General features: G+C 38.9%; 1 protein-coding gene and 1 long non-coding RNA gene across 8 annotated transcripts in view; one reads left to right on the plus strand and one right to left on the minus strand.

Moving 5' to 3' along the window:
* Window positions 1-19,846, plus strand: part of ARFIP1 (ARF interacting protein 1) — a 149,927-nt gene extending 130,081 nt beyond the window's left edge. For all 7 annotated transcript variants that reach the window (XM_072621275.1, XM_072621274.1, XM_072621270.1 and 4 more), the window contains one exon: window positions 18,020-19,846. In XM_072621275.1, the coding sequence (XP_072477376.1) occupies window positions 18,020-18,175 (156 nt within the window). In that variant the 3' untranslated portion in view covers window positions 18,176-19,846. The remainder of the gene's footprint in view (window positions 1-18,019) is intronic.
* LOC140511953 (uncharacterized) lies at window positions 12,581-18,061 on the minus strand. The gene is made up of 4 exons (XR_011969730.1): window positions 17,961-18,061; window positions 14,451-14,730; window positions 14,019-14,165; window positions 12,581-12,740 (listed from the first exon to the last, which is right to left on the minus strand). It is a non-coding gene; the product is annotated as an uncharacterized lncRNA (long non-coding RNA).
* Window positions 19,847-21,112: the final 1,266 nt, after the last annotated feature.

The following is a 21,112-nucleotide window of genomic DNA, read 5'->3' on the forward strand; positions in this document are numbered from 1 at the left end:
CTGTTGGAAGCCCTGTCTGTTGGTCTTTCTGTTTGTAATTGCTGTTTGTATTTTCCCTGAACAAGCACATATATATATGTGCTTAATTAAAGCAATTTAAAGCATATGTATATGAAAAAGACCCCTCCAAGATTGCTTTCCTTTAGAAAAGCAGATCTAAGAACCTGCAGAATACAGCAGGCCCTCCTGTGTGTGCTGGGGTCCTTGCTGATACAGTACCCTACATTCTAATAGAAGGATGATGGGCTCAGATTGCAGACACAAGATGGATATGGCCAACGTAGGAATCTGATTTGCTTGACTCATCTATATGAATAAATATGAATCACCCTTGTCACAACAAGGGTCTTGCTTTTCTTTTACTTTTTCCAAAGAAAAAATTACAGTTGTTCATTAGTTGTGTCCGACTATTTGTGACCCTATTGGAGATTTTCTTAGTAAAGATATTCTAGTGATTTGCCATTTCCTTCTCCAGCTCATTTTACAGTTGAGGAAACTGAGACAAACAGGGTCTGGTTCGGCTGCATCCCAGAATGAAGTCAGCTCTTATTGCTCTGGTTTGTTCTGTGAACCACCAGTTACTTAGTATTAAATTATTTAGGCTCCGTTTAAGTTTGAATCCTTTCATCGAAAATCCTTTATTAATTATAATTTTGATGCAGTCATTTCTGTATTTGAGGTTTTTATGCCTTGGCACATGCTTGATTTTTGTAAATGTGCCGTGCGTTGTTGAGAGTTGGCCGTGTCTTCTGCTGAGGCTTTCAGTCCTCTGAGGAGTGCCCATCCAGGCACAGACAGTGACCTTCGGGGTTGGTTCTTGTCCCTGCCTATATCCTTAGAAGCCAGGGTCAGGATCTGATTTCACTTCCCTTTTAATGGAGCTTGTGATGACGTGCCATGTCTTCCACTCACAGCACACTGGCAGACTGTTTCTATTTTCAGGAGTTCTGCACAATTCTTCCCACCTTCTCTACTGGCTGGACCTTTAAAACCTAGATTTATCCCATCTTTGCTGGTACAGTTCCTCTCCCCAGCTTCCTCCTCACTTACTACAGACTCAGCTGCCATAATGAGGCCTCCCTGTGGCCCACTAGTGACTCCTGCTTTTTTTGCAGTTCTGGACTGGATGGAAGAGCTTACTTCTGAAGAGGTTTTTTTCCCCCCACTTTATTTACTGCATTTCTTTCTGAGGTCATTTTCAAATATTTATTTCCATAGAGGAGCTGGTCTTCTCTATGAGCCTCATTTTATGTTTTTGCACTCTTGAGAGCTTCCTATCCCTCCTGAGATGATTTCTCTGGAGAATTTTCACTTATAGGAGCCTAACTATCCTTCCTCTTAAGCCTCTGGAATCCATTTCTTCCAGATCTAAGGTACATGTCAGAATCTGGGCTTTCCTCTTCTCTTTCACAAATCCTCAGATGGAGTGCTCACCTCCCCCCTCTCTCACTCTCACACACATGCACGCACACGCACACGCACACGCACTCACACATGCACACACTGTATTTCTTATTGTTTCTGTTCCAGAAGCCAATTCCTCTTTCCTGTTAAGATTCACGACCAGAATAGTTGTTCCCTTCCTTCATTCCTCAGTAATCCATTTGAAGGGTAAAATTGTCATTAAGTCAAGCTAAGGAAATATTAACTTTGGTTTTTGTCAGAGGCAGAGTGCCAATAAATGTTTGAAAATGTGAAGTTCTCCATCAGCACTCTAGCCTGCCTGCATGCTAGTCTTGTGATTTTCCTGAACTTCTCTGCTTCCTCTTTCTGAGGGGTCTGTAATATATTCTGATAGTATATCCTTACGCTTATCCCACTCTTGATTTGCACTGAAATGTTCTCCTCCACACTTACCCCCTTCTTTGACTTCATATGAATATATCTTCTTAATATACAATATGTTTGCACCCACCCCACTTTACCTCCCCACTTTTATTTATTCTGATGGTTCCTGTAAGGAACATGTCCCATCCTTCCAAGCCTCCATGATACCTATGAGGTCAGATTTGCCTGCTTACCTTAGGATCATGAGTTCACTTTCTCCTTTACCTCCTTTTGTGCATTTATCTAAGGGTGCTTAAGACCAGGGCTTTTGTTGTGGTTTCTTTCTTGGATTTTTGTCTACTATGAATTTCTGTGCATCTCTGTTACTGTCCTTTCATTGGAATTGCTCTCTGTGGCATCTAGTTTGGTAGACAGATATAAAAAGTTTTCCCTCTTCCCCTTGCTTTTCATTTTAAAGTACTTTCAGTTAGACTTTCAGGACTTGTAGGTGTACTCCTTATGGTACCACAGGAGCCCATTATTCCTAACTTTTAAGCTGTGTTTCAGGGATCCAAATTCCATTCTCAGATACCATTTCACTTCCCAAATCTTCCTCTCCCTGGTAAGACCTTTGCCTTCTCTCAGCAGCAGTGATGAAAATGCCACCTGTGCTTCAAGCCCCAGGACCTCTTCTTGCCTAAGAGTTAATAGTCTTCAGCGGTGCTTTCTAGATCTTCAGGGAGTCTCTTTTTTAACCATTTGGGTTACCACAGCCAGGTAGTAGTCATCAGGTGTGATAGGCCTTGGGAGCTGGTTTCTCATTCACATCCTGGATATATGCCTCAGGCATCCTGCTGACCAGTGTTTGTTATCTTAGTGTACTCCCTCAGCAGAAGGTCCCCAGTTACCACTGTTCTCTTCTGTGTCCCTTCCTAGATACTGCCCCTTAACATTACCTCTGGATCCATATCATTCCTTGGAGCCAAAGAAGCTGCTTTCTCCTTTGAGGAGAAGGTCCTCCTTCCCTTTTGTCTCTGTCATTTTCTTCCACTCAGAGATCTCCTGACACTGTTTGGGATTCCCTCAGTGTCTTCAGATCCTATATTGAAGCCCTCCCCTCCCTCTGCTTGTTTTTTGTTTGGAGTTTGGGGGGGGGGGGGCGGTGTAGATTCCTTATCTTCCTCTTTATTCTGGATGAAAGAATGTCCTTCTTCCCAATTCTTTTGCTTCTCTTCCAAGAGGGAGACCAGAGCAGCCTGCAGTTTGAGCATGGATAACAAGATAGATGGCTGGTATTGTATGGAATTGTAGAATGGGTCCAATTCCTCCTACTCCTCGTGCTTCTTTGAAGTAGAAGCTTCAGGGCTTGATGGTTCTGGATGAGAGCTCTTTTGGCCAAGGTCCCTAGAGAAACATTGGAGCCACTGTGTAGGGTGAAGAGTTATCTTCGGTTCTCATCACCTCTTTAGCACCTTCTAAAGAATATCTTCCATGCTTAGGCAGGCGTTAGCTGCTTGACCTTCCTCCTCTTAGCCATTTCTCTGGTGTTCTGGTTTTTGCCTTTACATGGTCATAGGTCTAAAACTGAGTGGTACCTTTGATGCCATAGTAGTCCAACTGCCGGACTTTGCAGATGGGGAAATTAAGGCCCAGGAAGGTTGTGACTTGCCCTAGGCATCACAGGTGGTGTCAGAAGCAGGATTTGAATCCAGGTCCTCCAATTGTCTTTCCACATGCACCAGGTTGCCTCCTACTTTCTCATCCTTTTCTGAAAGCTCCTTTGTTGTTCCTCCTCTCCTCCCCTCCCCTTCAGAAGAAAAATGCTCTTAAATTTTAGAATAGCTATTATGTAATATGCAAAAATGTCATTTAATGACTTCTCAGTCCTGCCTATAAGAGTGGGGCCCTACTCTGATCCATGAGGGGAGGGAGACTTTTTTTAAAATTGTGTTAATGTCTTCTGTTTTTACGTGTGTGTGTGTGTGTGTGTGTGTGTGTGTGTGTGTGTACACTTATATATCATCCATCCATCTCATACCTACCTTCACTTACTGTGGAAAGAGAAAAAAAAGAAAAACTGTTCACTGGCCATATGCAGGTGTGTGCAGGACTATGCACCTATAGTACTCCACCTTTCTCTCAAGAGAAAGTGTATTTCATCATCTTTGTGAAACAAAAATTTGCTATTCCATTTAATTTGAGTCTAAATACCTTTTAATGTTGTTTAGGGGAGTTGTCAGTTATTAGGCAGTTGTTAGGCATATTCTTGCTCTGAATCTCTCCAAAGAAAATGGATAATTCCAAGCTCTTTGTTCTCCCTTTTTTTTCAAGTCCCCTTTATAGTGGTTGGAAACACAGGGAAGTGTGTGGTGCTGGTCAGCCCTCCTATAAATATATACAAGTTGCAAAATGGTGAAATTTAGGTTGAATATTATGAAGAACTTTCTAACAAAGTTGTCCAAAAGTGTAATCAGTTGACTTTGACATAGCAGATTCCCCTCCCTGGAGGGTCTCCAAGCAAAGCCTGGATGACCATTTGACAGCTGCTCTGTAGAAGTATTTCTTGTTTACAGCAGGTTTGGACCAGGTGGTTCTTAGATCCCTTCTTGACTCTTCTGTCATGCTGTGGTACAGAACTTAAGGTTTCCCCATTGTCTTTGCTGCAATCCCTTGTCTTAGGATGCCCAGCAGTGTATCCAGCAGCTAGAATCTTCTTCATCACCAATGTCCTCCAGCTAGCAGATTTATTGTTTATTACCATATACTGGTAGGAGCTCTGTCCTGTGTTGTTTATGGTGAGGAATTAATCTGTCAGCACAGAAAACAGAGGCCGTGAGAAAGCGGTGCATCTCCGAACTCTCAGAAAGGAAAAACAAACTCTTGAGTTTCTAGACAAGAGGTAGGTGGCAAAAGCCTTTTATTTGTTTGTGAACGTTTGTATTTTCACCTTTTTTTTTGGAGGAAGAAACCATAGTATGACTCGCCACCTTTCAGGACGTAAATTGGGTCTTTGCAGTTACTCTTTTGTCAGTAATACCTGCAGAAACCTCTTTTTTTATTGTCTTCAAGACTTGAGTGTATTTATATAAGAAAAAGCGAATGTACACAAAACTGCAGATCTGCTACGTAACCATATTTTAGTTCTACTTTGTTGTGAAATTTATTTCAGAAATTAAAATTAAAATTTTAAAAATAAATTCACAAATTTTGAAGAGAAAAAAAAGTAGAACTTTTCAGAACAGGAAGCTGCCATCTTTTCTGTGACTTCCTGTTTTCTTACCTTGGCTGTCAGTGACGTGTTGAAACCTCTCCATGAGTCAGGAAAGTAAGACTCTTCTTCCACCCCCACTTGCAGTCCGTATTTGCCTTTGCTTCCCTGCTTCCTCTCACAGTGCCCACACCCATGTTCTGATCCTGTGTCTCTTCTTTCCCAACTCAGGGTTGCTCTGACATGACAGGTAGCTCCACAAGTATTAATGGATTAATAAAATTACGCCCCATGGAGCTAATGGAAGACTCAGCGTGATAGACTGCTCTTTTGTGTGCTGTCCTCTTGCTCTCCTATCTGCTGGAAACAGATGAATAAGAAAGAGCTGCACAGCTACAACCATTATCCCAACTTTCATTGTGTTTAAGAAACACGAGAATATGAACACAAAAAGATCTGTTCCCAAATTTTTGTGTGGATTGCTTGTGTGCTACAAGTCTGAAGCATTTGCCTCAGTTTAGTATTTCTATAGATAATACTGACACCAACTCACAAGCTCAGTGAAACTAATAATTTTTGTGAAGCACTTAACATTTATATACCACATTCACATTTAATTCATCTCTAACAGGGAAATGTCTGCTTCTGTGTTTACTATATGAATATCTGTCAGTAAGTAGGTGTATGTGTACCAATTAACTAAATGAGACCTGGGTAAAAAAACTCAAGTGGGTGGTAGTAAAATGCAGTTTGCAGCTTTGGTGCCTAAGAATTAGTGCTATTTTCTGCAGCTTCCCAACTTAAAAGCAAAACAGGCCTGTAATTTCTTTGTTATTGCCATTTCATGGGAATAAACTAAACTTCCTCTTCCACTGCGGACTAGTCTGTACTCAGAGAATTGCTCAAGGTACTGAGATTTAGTGGCTTGACTAGGGTCACACAGTTTGTCTTAGGGCCTCTTTTAAGTCACTAACTTCACATACCACAGAAGTTTTCAAACTCATCCATGTAGCACCACTATCAGTACATCTTTTGGATTTATCTGACACCTAGTTTCCATTTTAAACCTCCTTTGGTCTCTTGCTCCTCACTGATGAATATTGGTATTTATTCTGCCAGTTGACATTAAAAGTATTTTTGCATTTAGTTTAGGTCTCTCCACAAATGCTACTCTAAAAGTTATTCTCACTTCTATTTGTACTCTGGTCTGCTGTGAATTTGATCGGTCTTGTTTCCTGTAACTGAATGGCAACAATTGTCTCTGATATTAAGTTTAGAGGATTTGTCCCAAATGTGACGGATGTGAGTGCTGATTTCTGCTCCTTCAGAATGAAGAACTTTAGTGAAAAATTCAGTACTATGTTGTTATTCTGACTTTCAATATTTCTCCCTACCTGAGCCCAGACAAGGAAGGCACTAGGCAGAATTGTTAAGTAGATAAAATGCCCTCCACTTTCTTTTCTCCTTCCCATTCATTATACTGTAAAACTTATTTGAAATCGTTCTTAAATCTTTTATTTAGTGTGCACATTATCCCAAATAGGATTTAATCTTCCTTTGAGAGGCAATGTGATATGTGCAAAAAAATGCTGCGGTAGCCGATCCTGTCAACAACTGACCTTGGGCAGGTCTTGGGGGTACATTTCCTCTGCTGTAAAGTGAGAGGGTTTAGACTAGGTGATCTCTTAAGTTCCTTTCCAAGTCGTAGATTCTTTTTTCCTACTGTGTAGTAGTTATTACTGCCCATATCAAAATTCATTAAACAGTCAAAGAAAAATCACCATCTCACTAATCTTCAGCCTCTCCCTGTCTACTAGCTGCTTTCCTACAGCCTACAAACATGCCCATAGCTCCTCCATCCTCTGAAAAAACCCTCACTTGATGAGCCCATCAATTCTAGCCGTCTTCCCATGGCTCTCCTACCTTTCTGGGCTAAGCTCCTTGAGAATACCTCTGTACAATCAACACCTCCATTTCCTTTCCTATCACTTTCATTTTAATTCTGCAGTCTGGCTTCCAGTCTCATCATTCAGCCTGAAATGGCTCTTTCCAAAATTGCTAGTGATCTCTGAATTGCCACATCTAATGCCGTTTTCACAATCTTTATCTTTTTTTAAAGTTATCTTTAATTTATTTTGTTAAATATTTCCCAATTACATTTCTAAAAAATTTTAACATTTTTTTTTTAAATTTTTGAGTTCCCAATTCTCACCCTTCCTCATGCTCCTCTTCCACCCATTGATGCAGCAAACAATGTGATATCAATTCAGTATGTGAAATAAGTCATGCAAAGCATTTCCATATTAGACAGGTTACAGAAGAAAATACACACACACAAAGTAAAGAAAGTGAAAAAAGTCACTTCAGCCTGTGCTCAGAGTTCATCAGTTCTCTCCCAGGAGATGGAGAGCATTTCTCTTCCCGGGTCCTTTGAAATTGTCTTGGATCTGATTGGTCAGAGTAGCTAAGTCTTTCACAGCTGATCATTATTGCAGTATTGTCATTGCTGTATACGTTGTTTTCCCAGTTTTGCTCGCTTGCTTTGCATCAGTTCATGTAAGACTTCCCAGGATTTTCTGAAACCATCCTGCTCATCATTTCATGCAGCCTAATAGTTCTCCATCACAACATAAACCCACAGCTTGTTCAATCCATCCCTGAGGAGTGACTGAAGGAGGCTACTGTTTGAATTCCCTGTTGCAATTCATAAAAAGACTTGCAATAAAATATTTTAATGTATTTTTCCCTTTACTTTGACATTTTTGGGATACAGACTTAGGAGTGCTGTTGCTTCATGAAAGAGTGTGCACAGTTTTATTACCCTTTGAGCATAGTTCCAGATTGTTCTCCAGAATGGTTGGATCAGTTCACGATTCCAGTAATGTTGCATTAGTTTCTCAATTTTTCCACATCCCCTTCAGCCTTTATCGTTTTCTTTTTCTGTCATGTTAGCCAATGTAATACGTGTGAGGTGGTATCTCAGAGATGTTTTCACTTACATTTCTGTAGTCAGTGATGAATTAGAGTATTTTTTAATGCGGATATTGATAGCTTTGATTTTTTTTCTTCTAAAAAATTCCTGTTCTTGTCCTTTGACTCTTTATCAATTGGAGAATGTCTCTTATTTTTCTGCATTTGGCTTGTTCGCAGTATTTTTGAGAAATGAGGCCTTTATTAGAGAAACTTACTGAAAATTTTCCCCAGTTTCATTTCATTTGTACAAAATCTTTTAAATTTGATGTTATCAAAATTATCCATTTTACTTCCCATGATTCTCTCTGTCTCTTGTTTTGGTCACAAACTCTTTCCTTATCCATTGATCTGAAAGGTAATTTTTTCTATGCTCCCTTAATTTATTTATAATTTACTTATCTTTAGGTCTAAATCATTTATTCATTTTTACCTTATTTTCCAATACAGTGTGAGATGTTGCTCTATACCTAATTTCTGCCAACCTGCTTTCCAGTTTTCTCAGTAATTCTTATCAGATGGTTGGTTCTTGCCCCCAAAGCTTGGATCTTTCAGTTTATCAAACGCTAGATTACTATGGTCATTGACTACTGTGTATTATGTACCTAAACTATTCCACTGATCCATCACTCTATTCCTTAGCCAGTACTAGATTGTTTTCATGATTATCACTTTGTAATATAATTTGAAATCTGGTACTGTGAGGCTACCTTCCTTTACATTTTCTTTTGTTAATACTCTAGATATTCTTGACCTTTTGTACTTTGAGAAGAATTGTTGTATTACTTAGTTCTATAAAATAATTCCTTGTTGTTTGATTAGTATGGCACTAAGTAAATAAACTTAGGTAGAGTTTCCATTTTTATTATATTGGCTCCACCTACCCATGAGCAATTAATATGTCTCAGTTGTTTAGATCTGTTTTTATTTGTGTGAAAAGTCTTGAATTTATCTTGGCAGCTTGACTCCCAAGTATTTTATATTTTCTGCAGGTATTTTAAATTGAATTTCTTTTTTCTGTCTTTTCCTTCTAGATTTTGTTGGTAACAAATAGAAATCTGATGGTTTATGTAGGTTTATTTATATGCTGCAACTTGCTAAAGCTCATTGTTTAGTTGATTCTCTAGGATACTCCAAGTATACCATCATATCATCTGCAGAGATAGTTTTGTTGACTCCTTGTCTATTTCTATTACTTCAGCTTCTTCTCCTTCTCTTGGTGGTAATCATGAATACCTTGCTTCACCCTGATCTTACTGGGAAGGTTTCTTGCTTATTCCTACTGCAGATAGTGGTTGCTAATGTTTTTCAGATAGATACAATCTGAAAAATCATTTTAAGGAGCACTCCCTTTATCCCTATGCTCTCTAGTATTTTCAGTAGGGATGGATGTTGTCTTTTGTCAAAAGCTTTTTCTGCATCTCTTGAGCTAATCATATTATTTCTTTTGTTTATGTTATTATATGGTCAGTTATGCTGATAGTGTTCCTAATATGGAGCCAGCCCTGCATTCCTGGTCTAAGTCTCACCTGGTCACTGTGTGATCCTGGTGATATATTGATGTAATCAGCCCTCATCATTCTTGATCCCTCTTCATTCTTGGATGCTGTTGTCTCCCTTTTGTACTTGATTGTTTTCTTCTCTTTAGATTTTTAGGACACTCTTTCCTGGTCTCTCCTTCTCTTTGCCTTCGCTGAATCTTCATCCAGGTCCTGCCTACCAACCATGGGTGTGCCCTGAGTTCTCTTCCTTTTACTTGGTGATCTCATCAGTTCTTGTTGATTCAGTTATCTCTTTGCAGATGATTCTCAGGTCTCCTTCTCCAGCCCTCACTTCTCTCAGCTTCCAGGCTCACATCTCTATCTACCTTTTGGATATCTCACATGGATGTCCCATAGATATCCCAACCTCAGCACATCCAAAAAGGAATTCATTATCTTTCTGCCTAAGTTCACTATTGCTTTCCAAAGTTATCAGGCTTACAGACTAGGCGTCCTGTTCCAATCTTCATTCTCTTTCACACTCTATAGTAATGTCATCACTTCCTGTTGATTCTGCTTTGGTGGCATCTCTCATATACACCCCTTTCTCTCCTGTGACACTGCCACCAGCCTAGAATAGGCCTGAGCTACCGAAGGAGGTACTGGTTGACCTTCCTGCCGCAAATGTCTTCTATTCAGTTCATCTTCAACTCAACTGTTAAATTGATCTTCTTAAGGCACAGGTCTTTTTCCATATCTCCCTCTCAAACATACACATACACACACACATACACACACAATTTGGTAAAGTCTAGTGGCTTCTTATTACCTCCAGGATCAAATATAAAATCCTCATAACCTAGTGTTTTCTTTCCTTTCCAGTGTTGCTTTTTTTTAACTTATTTTCTCATCATTGGGGCAACTTGTTTTCCACTATCAGTCTTTCACAACCCACCTTAAAAAGCTTCAAGCTAGTCAAGTCTAGTCAGTTATGATTCTGTTTTCCTTTCTGTGAATAAAACAGTAGGAAAATGACTTGAATTAAACCACAATCACTACTGGGACCACTCATCCAGCCTCCTCCGCCTTCTGACCTGAACTTATCCTGCCTGAGAAGTTAGATTCCTTTGTATCGCTCCTTAACAATATCAGCAGTAAAGTGGGACTGCTGAATACAATTGAATTATTATTGTTATTATTAGTAGTAGTTTTATTTCAATCTTGTTGATTGTGGTAAGAAATTGGAGGCAAAACATAATCATGGTAGTAGAAATTAACATCTCATTTATATAACATTATCAAATTAACCATTTCCTTAAAATTAATTAATTTGAATTTGAAATAATTAATTTGAAAAATTGAGCTGTAAAGTAACCTTAGAGACCATCTAAATTAACCCTCTTCTACAGATAAGGAAACTGAGACTCAGAGAAGTAAAATGACTTATCCAAGGTCCCATAGAAAATTTGTCTTTTCAGGTCCAGTTTAGTCCTCCTACTTTTCACCGTACAATACTTCCTTTCTCTACCCTCTTTTGCAGTGATAACTGTAAAACCTTTTTACTATGGAGTACCATTCTGGGAAGAGGGCAAGGTAGAAATACAGGAGGAAATTCAGGCAATGTAAAACTAAAATATATCAATTAAAATTTATTTTAATACCCACAGTATCCTTAGAGCTATCTGGAAAAGCACTAGGCAGAGCTACATTCAGAATAGCACTAGACTTTTGCATATTAATGCATTTAACTGTGCCACTTCTTAGTTAACAAAGACTACAAAAATTATGTACAGAAAAGCTTGGTCTTCTCCTGATGCCAATTTTAGTATGTTTCTGTTCAGAGATGATCTGGGGGGTTGATTTGAAGTAATGTGATTTAATTATATTCTGGTACTCTGAATTTTTTATTTTTACATGTTCATTTAGCACTTAGGGAATCTAGATTTGTCACCTTTGGTGAAATATGAAAAATTGAGAGTGTTTGAAATAGTATAACAAGTTTATTTGGTAAAAGAGTGACTAGAATTAAGATGTGAAACACTGTCTGCTGTTTCTGTGTGAATTTGTGTCTTTTGCACTTTTCTCAATAATTGAAGTGGCTCCCTAGAGAACTGCTCTGGTCTTTGTGTCTACCTACAGGAATTTAAGTCTGTCTTCTATATTTCCATTTCAACTAAGGTTCACAGGTGTTTGTTTAGGTAAATATATTGCATATCCTTCTGTTTTGGAAACCAGAATTCTTCCTAAAAAGTCACTCTACTTCTCAGGGTTTCCAAGAGACCAGGTTTCATCTGGGGGGGGAAAGAATCACTCACCCACCCATACACACACATACACAGCCTTTGCACACAGTGTCTGGGCTTTGTTTGCATTGTGTCAAGTCTTCATCAGCCACAAGTAAATCTTTCCCACTACTTCCATCTAGTTCACTTAGCACCCTCACAGATAAAGTCTGGGTAGGCCTGTGAATGTCAGCAAAATCCGCAGCGTAGTGTCACCTTTCTTCTTGGCCCTTCCCAGATCCTGGAAAGCCCTTGTCATTCAGTTCCTAAATTAAACCTACTGATTACGATGAGAGTGTATAGCATGTGGACCCTAAGAAAAATCACCCTCCCGATACTAATAGAGCATGGTGGAAAGCAAAGCCACTTTGTGACCCTCATCAGTCATATGTGACTAACATCTGCATGCAGGCTATAAATGCTTTTAACTAGAAAAGCAGGAGCATGGAATCTTGAGTAGCTAAAGAATCATAAACTTGTAGATTGAGAAGTGAAAAAGAGCTTAGAGGACATCCAGTCCAGTCTCATTTTACAGATGAGAAAACCAGCTTAGAGTGTTTAAGTGCATGGGGTCTTCATGCAGCCAGTGTCAGATTGGATTTGATCTCAGGTCTTCCTGATTCCAAATCCTGGTCATCCGCACCATTAGTATATCAGTATGTCTCATGCACATACATACCTATGTGAGAGAAAGCCAACCCTAACTCTTAGTAGTGAATTTGGATAAAGTTTCCTAGAAGAGAGAAGAAACTTTCCCCATTCAGGGTTCCAAAAATATGCATACTCCTGCTTAGCAAACAAGCTTTTCCTAGGAAGAGCTCATGAAAGAGTAGAAGGTTAGGGTTTTAGATAAATATTAAGGAACTCTGAGATCCTCTCCTCCAACTTCATTTTAATATGAAAGGAAGCAGGGTCCATAGGGTTGAGTAATTTGTCCAAAGTCACCATTGCTGACTGGGACTGGAACCTGGAGGTCTCCTGGCTGTCATCATGCTGCATCGCACTGTTCCCTTCTGTAGTCACCAAAAGGTCCTGACCAGACAAGACAAAAGAACATCCATTTATTGAACAAAAAAGGCAGCAGCAGATAGGATGAATTTTTCTTTCTTTAGAAAATGTTCGTTCCTCCTTTCCCCCCTCCTCCTTTATAAAGAAAACTTAATTTGGAGAGAAAAATGTAAGGTCTGGAGGATTTTACTTTCAGTTCCAAGCAGGCTCAGTCTGAGAGATAATGATAAGGTGAATGAATTGGAGAGCAGCGGTGTCTTTGCTGCTCCAGGGCCTATAAGTGCAGAGGTTCTTGACTATTTTGTTGGTATAATGCATTTGCTCCATTAGAACCTGAGAAGAAAATCTGAAATTAAAAGATTCAGTTTAAGCAAAACAGCAGATTTATAAAGAATATGTCTGTGAATACTATGCCAAGGGTTCAGTGTTTCACTGTTTAAGTCAAGAGTGCTATAGCTTACAGTAAGCCTAAATAAAACCCAGGTTCTTGTCCCACTTTAGTTCCACGATATCTGTAATACCTGCACTTTCTGCCTTACAGGAATATTGTGGCCACCTCAGTCTTGAGTAAAACAGATTTCTTCCCTGTTCTCTCTTTCGTGTGTCCTTCAGAGTCCATCTTCCTCCTCTTCTCTTCCTCATCTCTCTCTCCAAATGAAAATCTCACTCTCCAGACAAAAATGTAAATTATGGTAAATGTTTGTATTTTTAAATATATCAAATCATTAGTCTGAAGTATTGAAGCTCTCTAGCTGGAATTTTCTCATTAGCCAGCTTTTTTGAAGAAGCTGTTTTAGAGAACCAGAGACCATCCTTTCAACCTTAAAAATCTCACCTACTCAGGCTTTGTAATATATGCTCTGTTTGTGATCTTAAATTAGAATTTTTTTGAAGTATTGATGGCTTTGTTTAGACATCACATTCATTTCCAACTGTACCTCCTCCCCATCCCGTCTGCTGATCAGGCCTTTCTTATAACAGAGATTAAAAGGGAAAAAGAGAAAATAGTTTCACAAGACCAGCTAGCCCATACCCAGCATCCAACATCACCTGCAGTGTTCTCCTCCCGTAGTCCCACACCTCTGTAAAGAAAGGGTAGAGATGCATTTTCTATGTGCCCTTTCCAGATTTGGTCATTAAAATTACACAGCAGTCATTTCATTTTCTTATAGCCTTACATTGTTGTATGCTATTTGCATGTTGTTTTCTGGTTCTGTTCATTGCTTTTTACAGTGAAATAACATTCTATGACATTCACATATTAGAGTTCATTTAGCTCTTCTCCATTTGACAAACACCTACCTTCTTTCCAGTTTCTTCAGTGAACATTTGATGGCTCCTTTCTTTCTGACTACCACAGGAGTATATGCTATCCAGTAGGAAAAGGGGCTCAGAAACACTTTTGTCCTTTTAAGTTGAATGGGAACATGAGTGCAGTTGCTCAAAATCCTAGACAAGAAGAATGGTGCATAATTTCAGAGTAGGCCTGTTGGGCAGTTAATACAAGACATTTGTGTGGCCCAGGCAGGCCTGGAAAAGGCAGCTGTAGGAGTCTTGACTTACAACGTTAATATTTGTGCGTTGTCAGAAATTAGCATGTTTGTTTATGAATATTGGCTTACTGTCATTCTTAGTCAAAGCAAATGAAAATCTCTAAAACTGAAGTAGGATTTTTTCTGACATGAAAAAGAAAACTTTTTAAATATTTAACACTTACTTGTGCCAACTGCTTACCTTATATAACTCTAGCCCTGTGTTCTTTGCAGGTTTAAGGATGTTATTTGAGATAGTTCAGCAGGCTTTCGTTCTCTGGGATCGCCCAAGACCTGACTGTTGTTCATTGTCCATAGAGCAGTTCATTTTCATGCTGTTGTGTGATGCATTTTAACTCGTTCCTGTTGAGCTTGCCAGAGGCTCCTTATCTGCTCTCTCTCTCTCTCTCTCTCTCTCTCTCTCTGTCTCTGTCTCTGTCTCTCTCCGAGGAAGAGGGGGAAAAATCCTTTTGTTTTGAGACCTTGGGGTGAATCAAGAGTGTTAGACAGCTTAGAGGCTTGAAGAAGTGGACAATTAACCCTGTTCATTCTAAGGGTTTATGATGCAGGTGCCAGGAATAACCACACCACCCAGTCCTCCTTTTGTACAACTCACTTTGGGTTCAGCAGAGTTGAAATTCATTATAATAATGTTTCTTGCCTGTTGATTTACTGACTATATGACATTTATCAAGGAGGTTATTTGGGGGGGGGGTGACTTTTTTTCCACTCACAAAAGGTTCTTCTGAGATGAATAAAATAATTCACTAAAATTAAAGGTGGATCCAAGTTATGCCATGTTGACAGTGTGACTATACTGAGTGATTCAGACCATGATCCCCAATTAAACACTTTGAGATTAAAATGCACAGACTTGTTCTGTGCTGTAGCTTCAGAGATGTGGGTTAGTCTTTGATCTCAGCTGCTCCTCTCTCCTGCCTTGAGTGGAAAAAGCGGTATTTGTTTGCCTAAGATTGCATGGAAATGGGAAGAGACATCCCCCAGAAAGCCAGTGAGGCTGAAGTCCCTCTCAGCCAGACCTGAGGTGTTGTATTGCTCAGTTCAATTCTCGAGCTGGTGTTCAGATTCTGCCTGTGGACCTTCTAGCAGGTGGACATACACAGAACTAATGATTTCTGCCTGCATGTGCAGTTCCTGACTTATGATCCTTACGTATGGCTCATCTCCCTAAAGCAGTTTTCTTAGCTAAATGAACTGTTAATTTCCAAAACTCCCTTTTCCTCCCCATTCTTGCTTTTTGGGACACTCTTGTGCCTTCCCTCACCCCACATTAGGTTCATTAGTAGGAGCCCTAGTAGGTGGAAAGAGGTAAGGAGGGTAAATCCCCAAGACTGCTCCTCTCCTTTCCCTTTCATCATTCCAGTTCCTCTTGTCCTATTGGACCCCTACTTCCCCATCATTTTTCCTCATCCTTTGTGTGCTTTTTCTGATTTGTTTTCCCTCAGGTCCTGCCCTCCTTGACTACATTTTATTTGCTACCTTCTATTTATTTAGATTTATTCTATACATATTTATTTTTATACCTTCTTATCCATATATATCCTTACATACCACCTCACTGCCCTCAGTAGAACATAAGCTCCTTAAGAGTAGGAATTGGTTTTTTTTTTTTGTATTTGTATCCCCAACATCTAGCATGTAGTCAGTGTTTAATAAATGCTTGTTGATTGGTTGTTTCAATTTCCCTTGGAAAACCTTTTTTAAAAAAGTGTACACAGTGGGCCAGGAAGATAAAAAACCTTTGTCAGAAACAACAGGTGGTGGCAGAGGACAAGGAAGTAGAAGGAGCAATCAATCCTTGGACTCCTATAATTTTTTTAAGATAATTAGAGAACTAGCATCCCTGATGGACATTTTATTACCAAGACCTCCGCTCCCTCATCATCTTTTCTCCCTTTCTGGCTGGACTCTCTTGGCCTAGGCCATTAGAAGCCAGTGTCAGGTGCCTGCTTCCACTTCTAGATTGAGAGGGACAGCCCCGGTGGCACCCACATTGGCTCTCTGGGTGCATTTTCCCATAGAAACATTGTTTGACGTGGCCGTTTACATTCTACAGTCTCTTAATACGTGCTCTAGGTCAGTTTTTGTGTAGTAGCCAGAAAAAAAATCTAACCAACATGAATAGTATTGTTTCTATGAGAAGTTCTAAACCACCAGCCTTAAAATAAAATTGCTAGAAGACACACTTTTCCCAGGTTGGGGGGCTGCATGTCTTAGCTTCTATGTCCAACAGCAGGGTTCATCTTCTCCCCCACCCCCATTGCTCCCATTACCATTACTTTCTCCTCTGCCTCTCCCCTCCCCCCAAGCCTTTCAGAGCAGTTGTACAAAAGCCAGCTCCGAGATCCTGGGGATCTTTTTAGGAAAGAAGCTTTGTGTGTTTCTTTGGTGGTGTCATACTAAATCATCTGGCCAGGTGCAGTGAGTCATGGTTGTTTAGAAGGCAAGGTGGGACAGTGGAACCCGGAGTATGTTAGCCTTTGGTTTCTTGGCCTAGTTTCAGATGTGATTAAATCACAAATGAAAATGGATTTGACCTCTCTGAACTTTAAATGTAAAATAAAACTACGTAATTAATGCAGTTTAGCCTTGCTTTTAGGCCCTAGAATTGAGATTATAGTAATGTTGCTTGCAAATCTTTCTTAGTCTCACCTGATTGACTTATGCAACGAGTTTCATTGTCACAATTGTTAAAATCACTCTAGCATTTCTAAGTGTTTGTTTTTTGTGGTAAGCTACAGAAGCAGAATTGAGTTCTGATATGAAAATATTTCTACCTTGATAAATGTAGCTTCTTTGTTCCTAGGGAAAGTTGTACATTTTTCCTCTGAATTTTGTGAGAAATGGGCGGGGGTGGGGGAGGAAGATGCAGATATAGAACGTTCAATTCAGACAAGTGCAGTCTTTATGTGCAGAAAGATTAAAATCACAAGGGTTATTTGGTAGTTCCTCTTTGAATTGTTCAACAGATAGTATGAGATCCCTTTTTACAGTCTGGTGGAAGCTGTGAATCTCTTCCAAGACTGTTTTTAAATGCATAAAATATATAGAATTTAAAAGGAAACCAATTATGTTGAAATCTAGTTATCAAAATATTTTTAAAACCAAGTTAACAGACCCCAGGTTAAGTAGTTCGGCTTAATAAAATGTATTAATATAAATCATTGGAAGAACCAGGTGTTTGAAAATGGCTATGAAAGTCATGTGAGATTTAAATAAATTGACTTTAAGAAAAGCATTGACTGTGTCCTTAGCTTAATTTTTAAGGGTAAGTGATGTAGTAATTACAAATGATTTGAAAAACGCCATGTGACTCAGTTTTCCATTGTGTTCAGCTTGTTTCTGAAGCAGACCCTTCACATGAAGTTGTCTTTTATTTGGCGTCGCAGTTGCGTGGGTGTGCACTGTACCCAGTGGACAGCCTACACGATTCTGAGCAAACTTCATTTTGTGAGGGAGTTCAGCGAAATTAATGTAAAATTAATGCATCCTGGAGTGTTGGGAAATATTAATTATGTAGTTAGTTTTTATAAATACTCAATGCCCAGAAAAACATGAAATATGCAGTGACAATTCCCCAACCTCATCAGGCGCTTTCTTACCAGTCTGCATGGAATACTAAATCAATGGGAATAACTTTCTGAAAGGGGTGACAACTTGTGCTACTTAATTAAAGCATGTAATAAATTACCTTCCAGTCCAACCTCGGGGTGCTTGCTTGCTCTTTTAACTCTCTGCTTTTGTCCACAGGTTAAAGTATTGCACAATCAGCTCGTTCTTTTCCACAATGCCATCACAGCTTACTTTGCTGGGAATCAGAAGCAGCTTGAACAGACACTCAAACAGTTCCACATCAAATTGAAAACTCCTGGAGTGGATGCCCCCTCCTGGCTTGAAGAACAGTAATCAGACCTGGAGAAAAAAAAAGACCCATTGTCATCTGAGAACCCAATAAGAATTAAAAGGGGGGAGAAGGAGGGAGAAGACCCTTATGTAGATGCTTGCACAAACAGCTTTAATTTTTCCCTTTTAATACTTTAACAGTTGAACTGTTCAGATTGATGGGAAGGTGGGTGGCTTTAATGTAAACATACTCCAAACATAGCTTTTCTTTTGAAGAAATTCTTTTGTATTATAAGGATTGTTGGCTATTTCGGTCATTTGAAAACATCTAAAATAGCTTTGCACTGACAAGATACAAACTCGTGGTTTCTGGTCCTCAAGCTGTGGGCCAGTTAAGACTTTTCCAAAGGGAGGTTTACATGATTTGTATCAACATCTAATATTTTATATATGAATATATTAAACATCTTTAAAAGATTCTTTTCCATGTATTATTTTAAAGAGAGAGTAATACTATTTTACAGAGTAAAATTATAGGGCATTTCTGCAGCACCCAGAGGAAGTAACTCTAATAGATGGTTGATTAACTTAAGGGATTGCAACAGATCCCTTCTTTAAGGATGGAGCCGTACCGCTAGAAGTTTGTTTTAAAATTGTGAATGAACAAGAATCATACTGTCTTTTCCATGAAGCTTCCAAGATCACAGTTGTATCATATAAAGACTTTGGGTGGTTCTTATTCACAATTACTTTTTTTTACCAAAAAGTGAAGCCTGCTTATTTGAAGAGACCACCCACTTGTCATTTGGTTGATCTTGGGGATTTTGACAGGTTGACTTAGAACATTTGGTTCTTGATCATTTCTAGTCTAAAAATCCGTGATAGAAAACTTTTTAGGCAATGTTGCCTTTTCAATAAAGTAGATTCCTAGACAGATTTCACTGTAATAATGCCATACTAGCCTTAAATCAGAGAAGTGCCTTCTTAGATACAATAATTCCCTTTGAACCAGTGTACATAATCCACAGGGTAGCCCCTTCCAAATAATGTTTGCTGTGTCTGTCTAACAAAAAGGGGCACTGTAGGAATGTGGAATTTCTTTATACTCATTAAACCAAGTAAGTTTATGGAAAAATCATTTTTTAAGATGTGATTCCTTTTGAGGAATAGTAAGTGGAAGGGCCTTTGCTTTGCTTTTTAATGGGGGGGATGCAGTTGGGTGCAAGGAGGAAGGAAAGAGGCAGTAAGGAAAGCCAGGAATCTCTTAGTTGCTGGTCAGTGTTGACTTCTTGTGAGTGATCTGTATTGTTTTTGTTTATCAGTAGTGTAATCCTTATTAAATGTAAATTCTCTGTTAATTTTTTTTATCATAGACATTATAAATTAATATTATTTTGAGAGGTGTCTCTTGCAGATGTCCATTTATTTTGTGTTGAAATGAAGTACTCAAAAATTGCTATTATTTACAACTGTCGACCATACAATTTGTTATATATGTTCAGACGCCTTTCAACCAAGAGGCATTTTGAGTTATCATGCCGGTTTTCAATACCTAACACAGTGTAACATGGCTATGGTCCACAAGCCTGTTTTAAATCATTCCTCACTATAGATTTGTATTCTGACAGAGTCTTAGTTTATGGCACAACTTTTTCTTGTGATAATAGCTCATTTACATTCCCCAGAATGTGCCTCCATGTGAATTTTGTATTCTTATTAAAGATGTTGACTGCACTAGCTTCTTTCTTGACTCCTGCTGGTTTAAAATATAGATACCCTTAGAACCAATGTGCCCCCCACCTCCAACTTGCAATAGCTTATTTGGGTATGTTATGTTTAAGAAGAGAAAAATTCTGCTACCTTGATTTAAAATTACTTTCTCTGAGTAATTGTTTTCTCTCACTTAGAGTGAATCTCCTTTGGGGAGTGGACCTCTTTAGACATGCGTGACACATGTTAGCACAGTAAAGATTGCCTTAGTTGGTGAACTATTCCATGAGATGACTTTTTTAAAGTACACAGTTATTGATGCTTATGTATATGATATGTACAAGTAATAATAGCTAACATCTATAGAGCGCTTACCGCGTGCCAGACACTGCTTAAGCGCCTTACAGTTATTATCTCATTTTATCCTCACAACAGTCCTGGAAGGCCGGTGCTACTATCATCCCCATTTTTTAGATGGGGAAACTGAGACAAACAGAAGTTAAGTGACTTGCTCAGGGTCACACAGCTACTAGGTGTCTGAGAGAAGATCTGAACTTGGGTCTTCCCAGCTTCATCCAGGTGCTCTATCCACCTTATTACCTAGCAACACCAAGATGAAGGTGGGTAAATTACACGAAGCAGTTTCATCGTTAGTTTTTAACCTAATAAAGTAAATTGAACCAAGGAAAGAAAAGTATCTTTTGGACAGAAGTAGAGGAAAGCTAAAGTACCAATTCACACACACACACACACACACACACACACACACACACACACACACACAGTCTATTGAGCAGCAAGTATAAGGAGGAAAAAATGATAGCCCATCCTTTAAAAATTTAAATTATTCATGAAAGATACACAGGTCTTCCTGGTCTACAGTGAAGGATGCAGAGAGAGAAGAAACTAAAACCTAAAAAATGGTATGTTCACAGAAGGAATTCAGCAAAAACCTAACTCTAGAAACGAAGATTTCCAAAACTTATGACACAACTGTGATTGTGTTTCAGAAACTTCCCCAAAATATTACATCTCTGATGAAAGCCAAGTAAAAATCCCCTTAAATCCTTTGCTTTATGACCATCCAATTAGGCACGTCAAAACCTCAGCATGGATCCTCTGCTTACACTAAGTTTAAATGTATGATGTGATTATATGGAGTGATCCTGAGTGATTTTTTCCAAAGGAAAAAGTTATTTTTAATTCTAGTGTGCTTGAAGTTTATTTTATTTATGTATATATATGAAATATATATATATATAAAATGCCACCATAAATTTTTAGCGATTT

Source organism: Notamacropus eugenii, chromosome 6, assembly GCF_028372415.1.
Source record: "Notamacropus eugenii isolate mMacEug1 chromosome 6, mMacEug1.pri_v2, whole genome shotgun sequence".
In the NCBI taxonomy this organism is placed as follows: Eukaryota; Metazoa; Chordata; class Mammalia; order Diprotodontia; family Macropodidae; genus Notamacropus; species Notamacropus eugenii.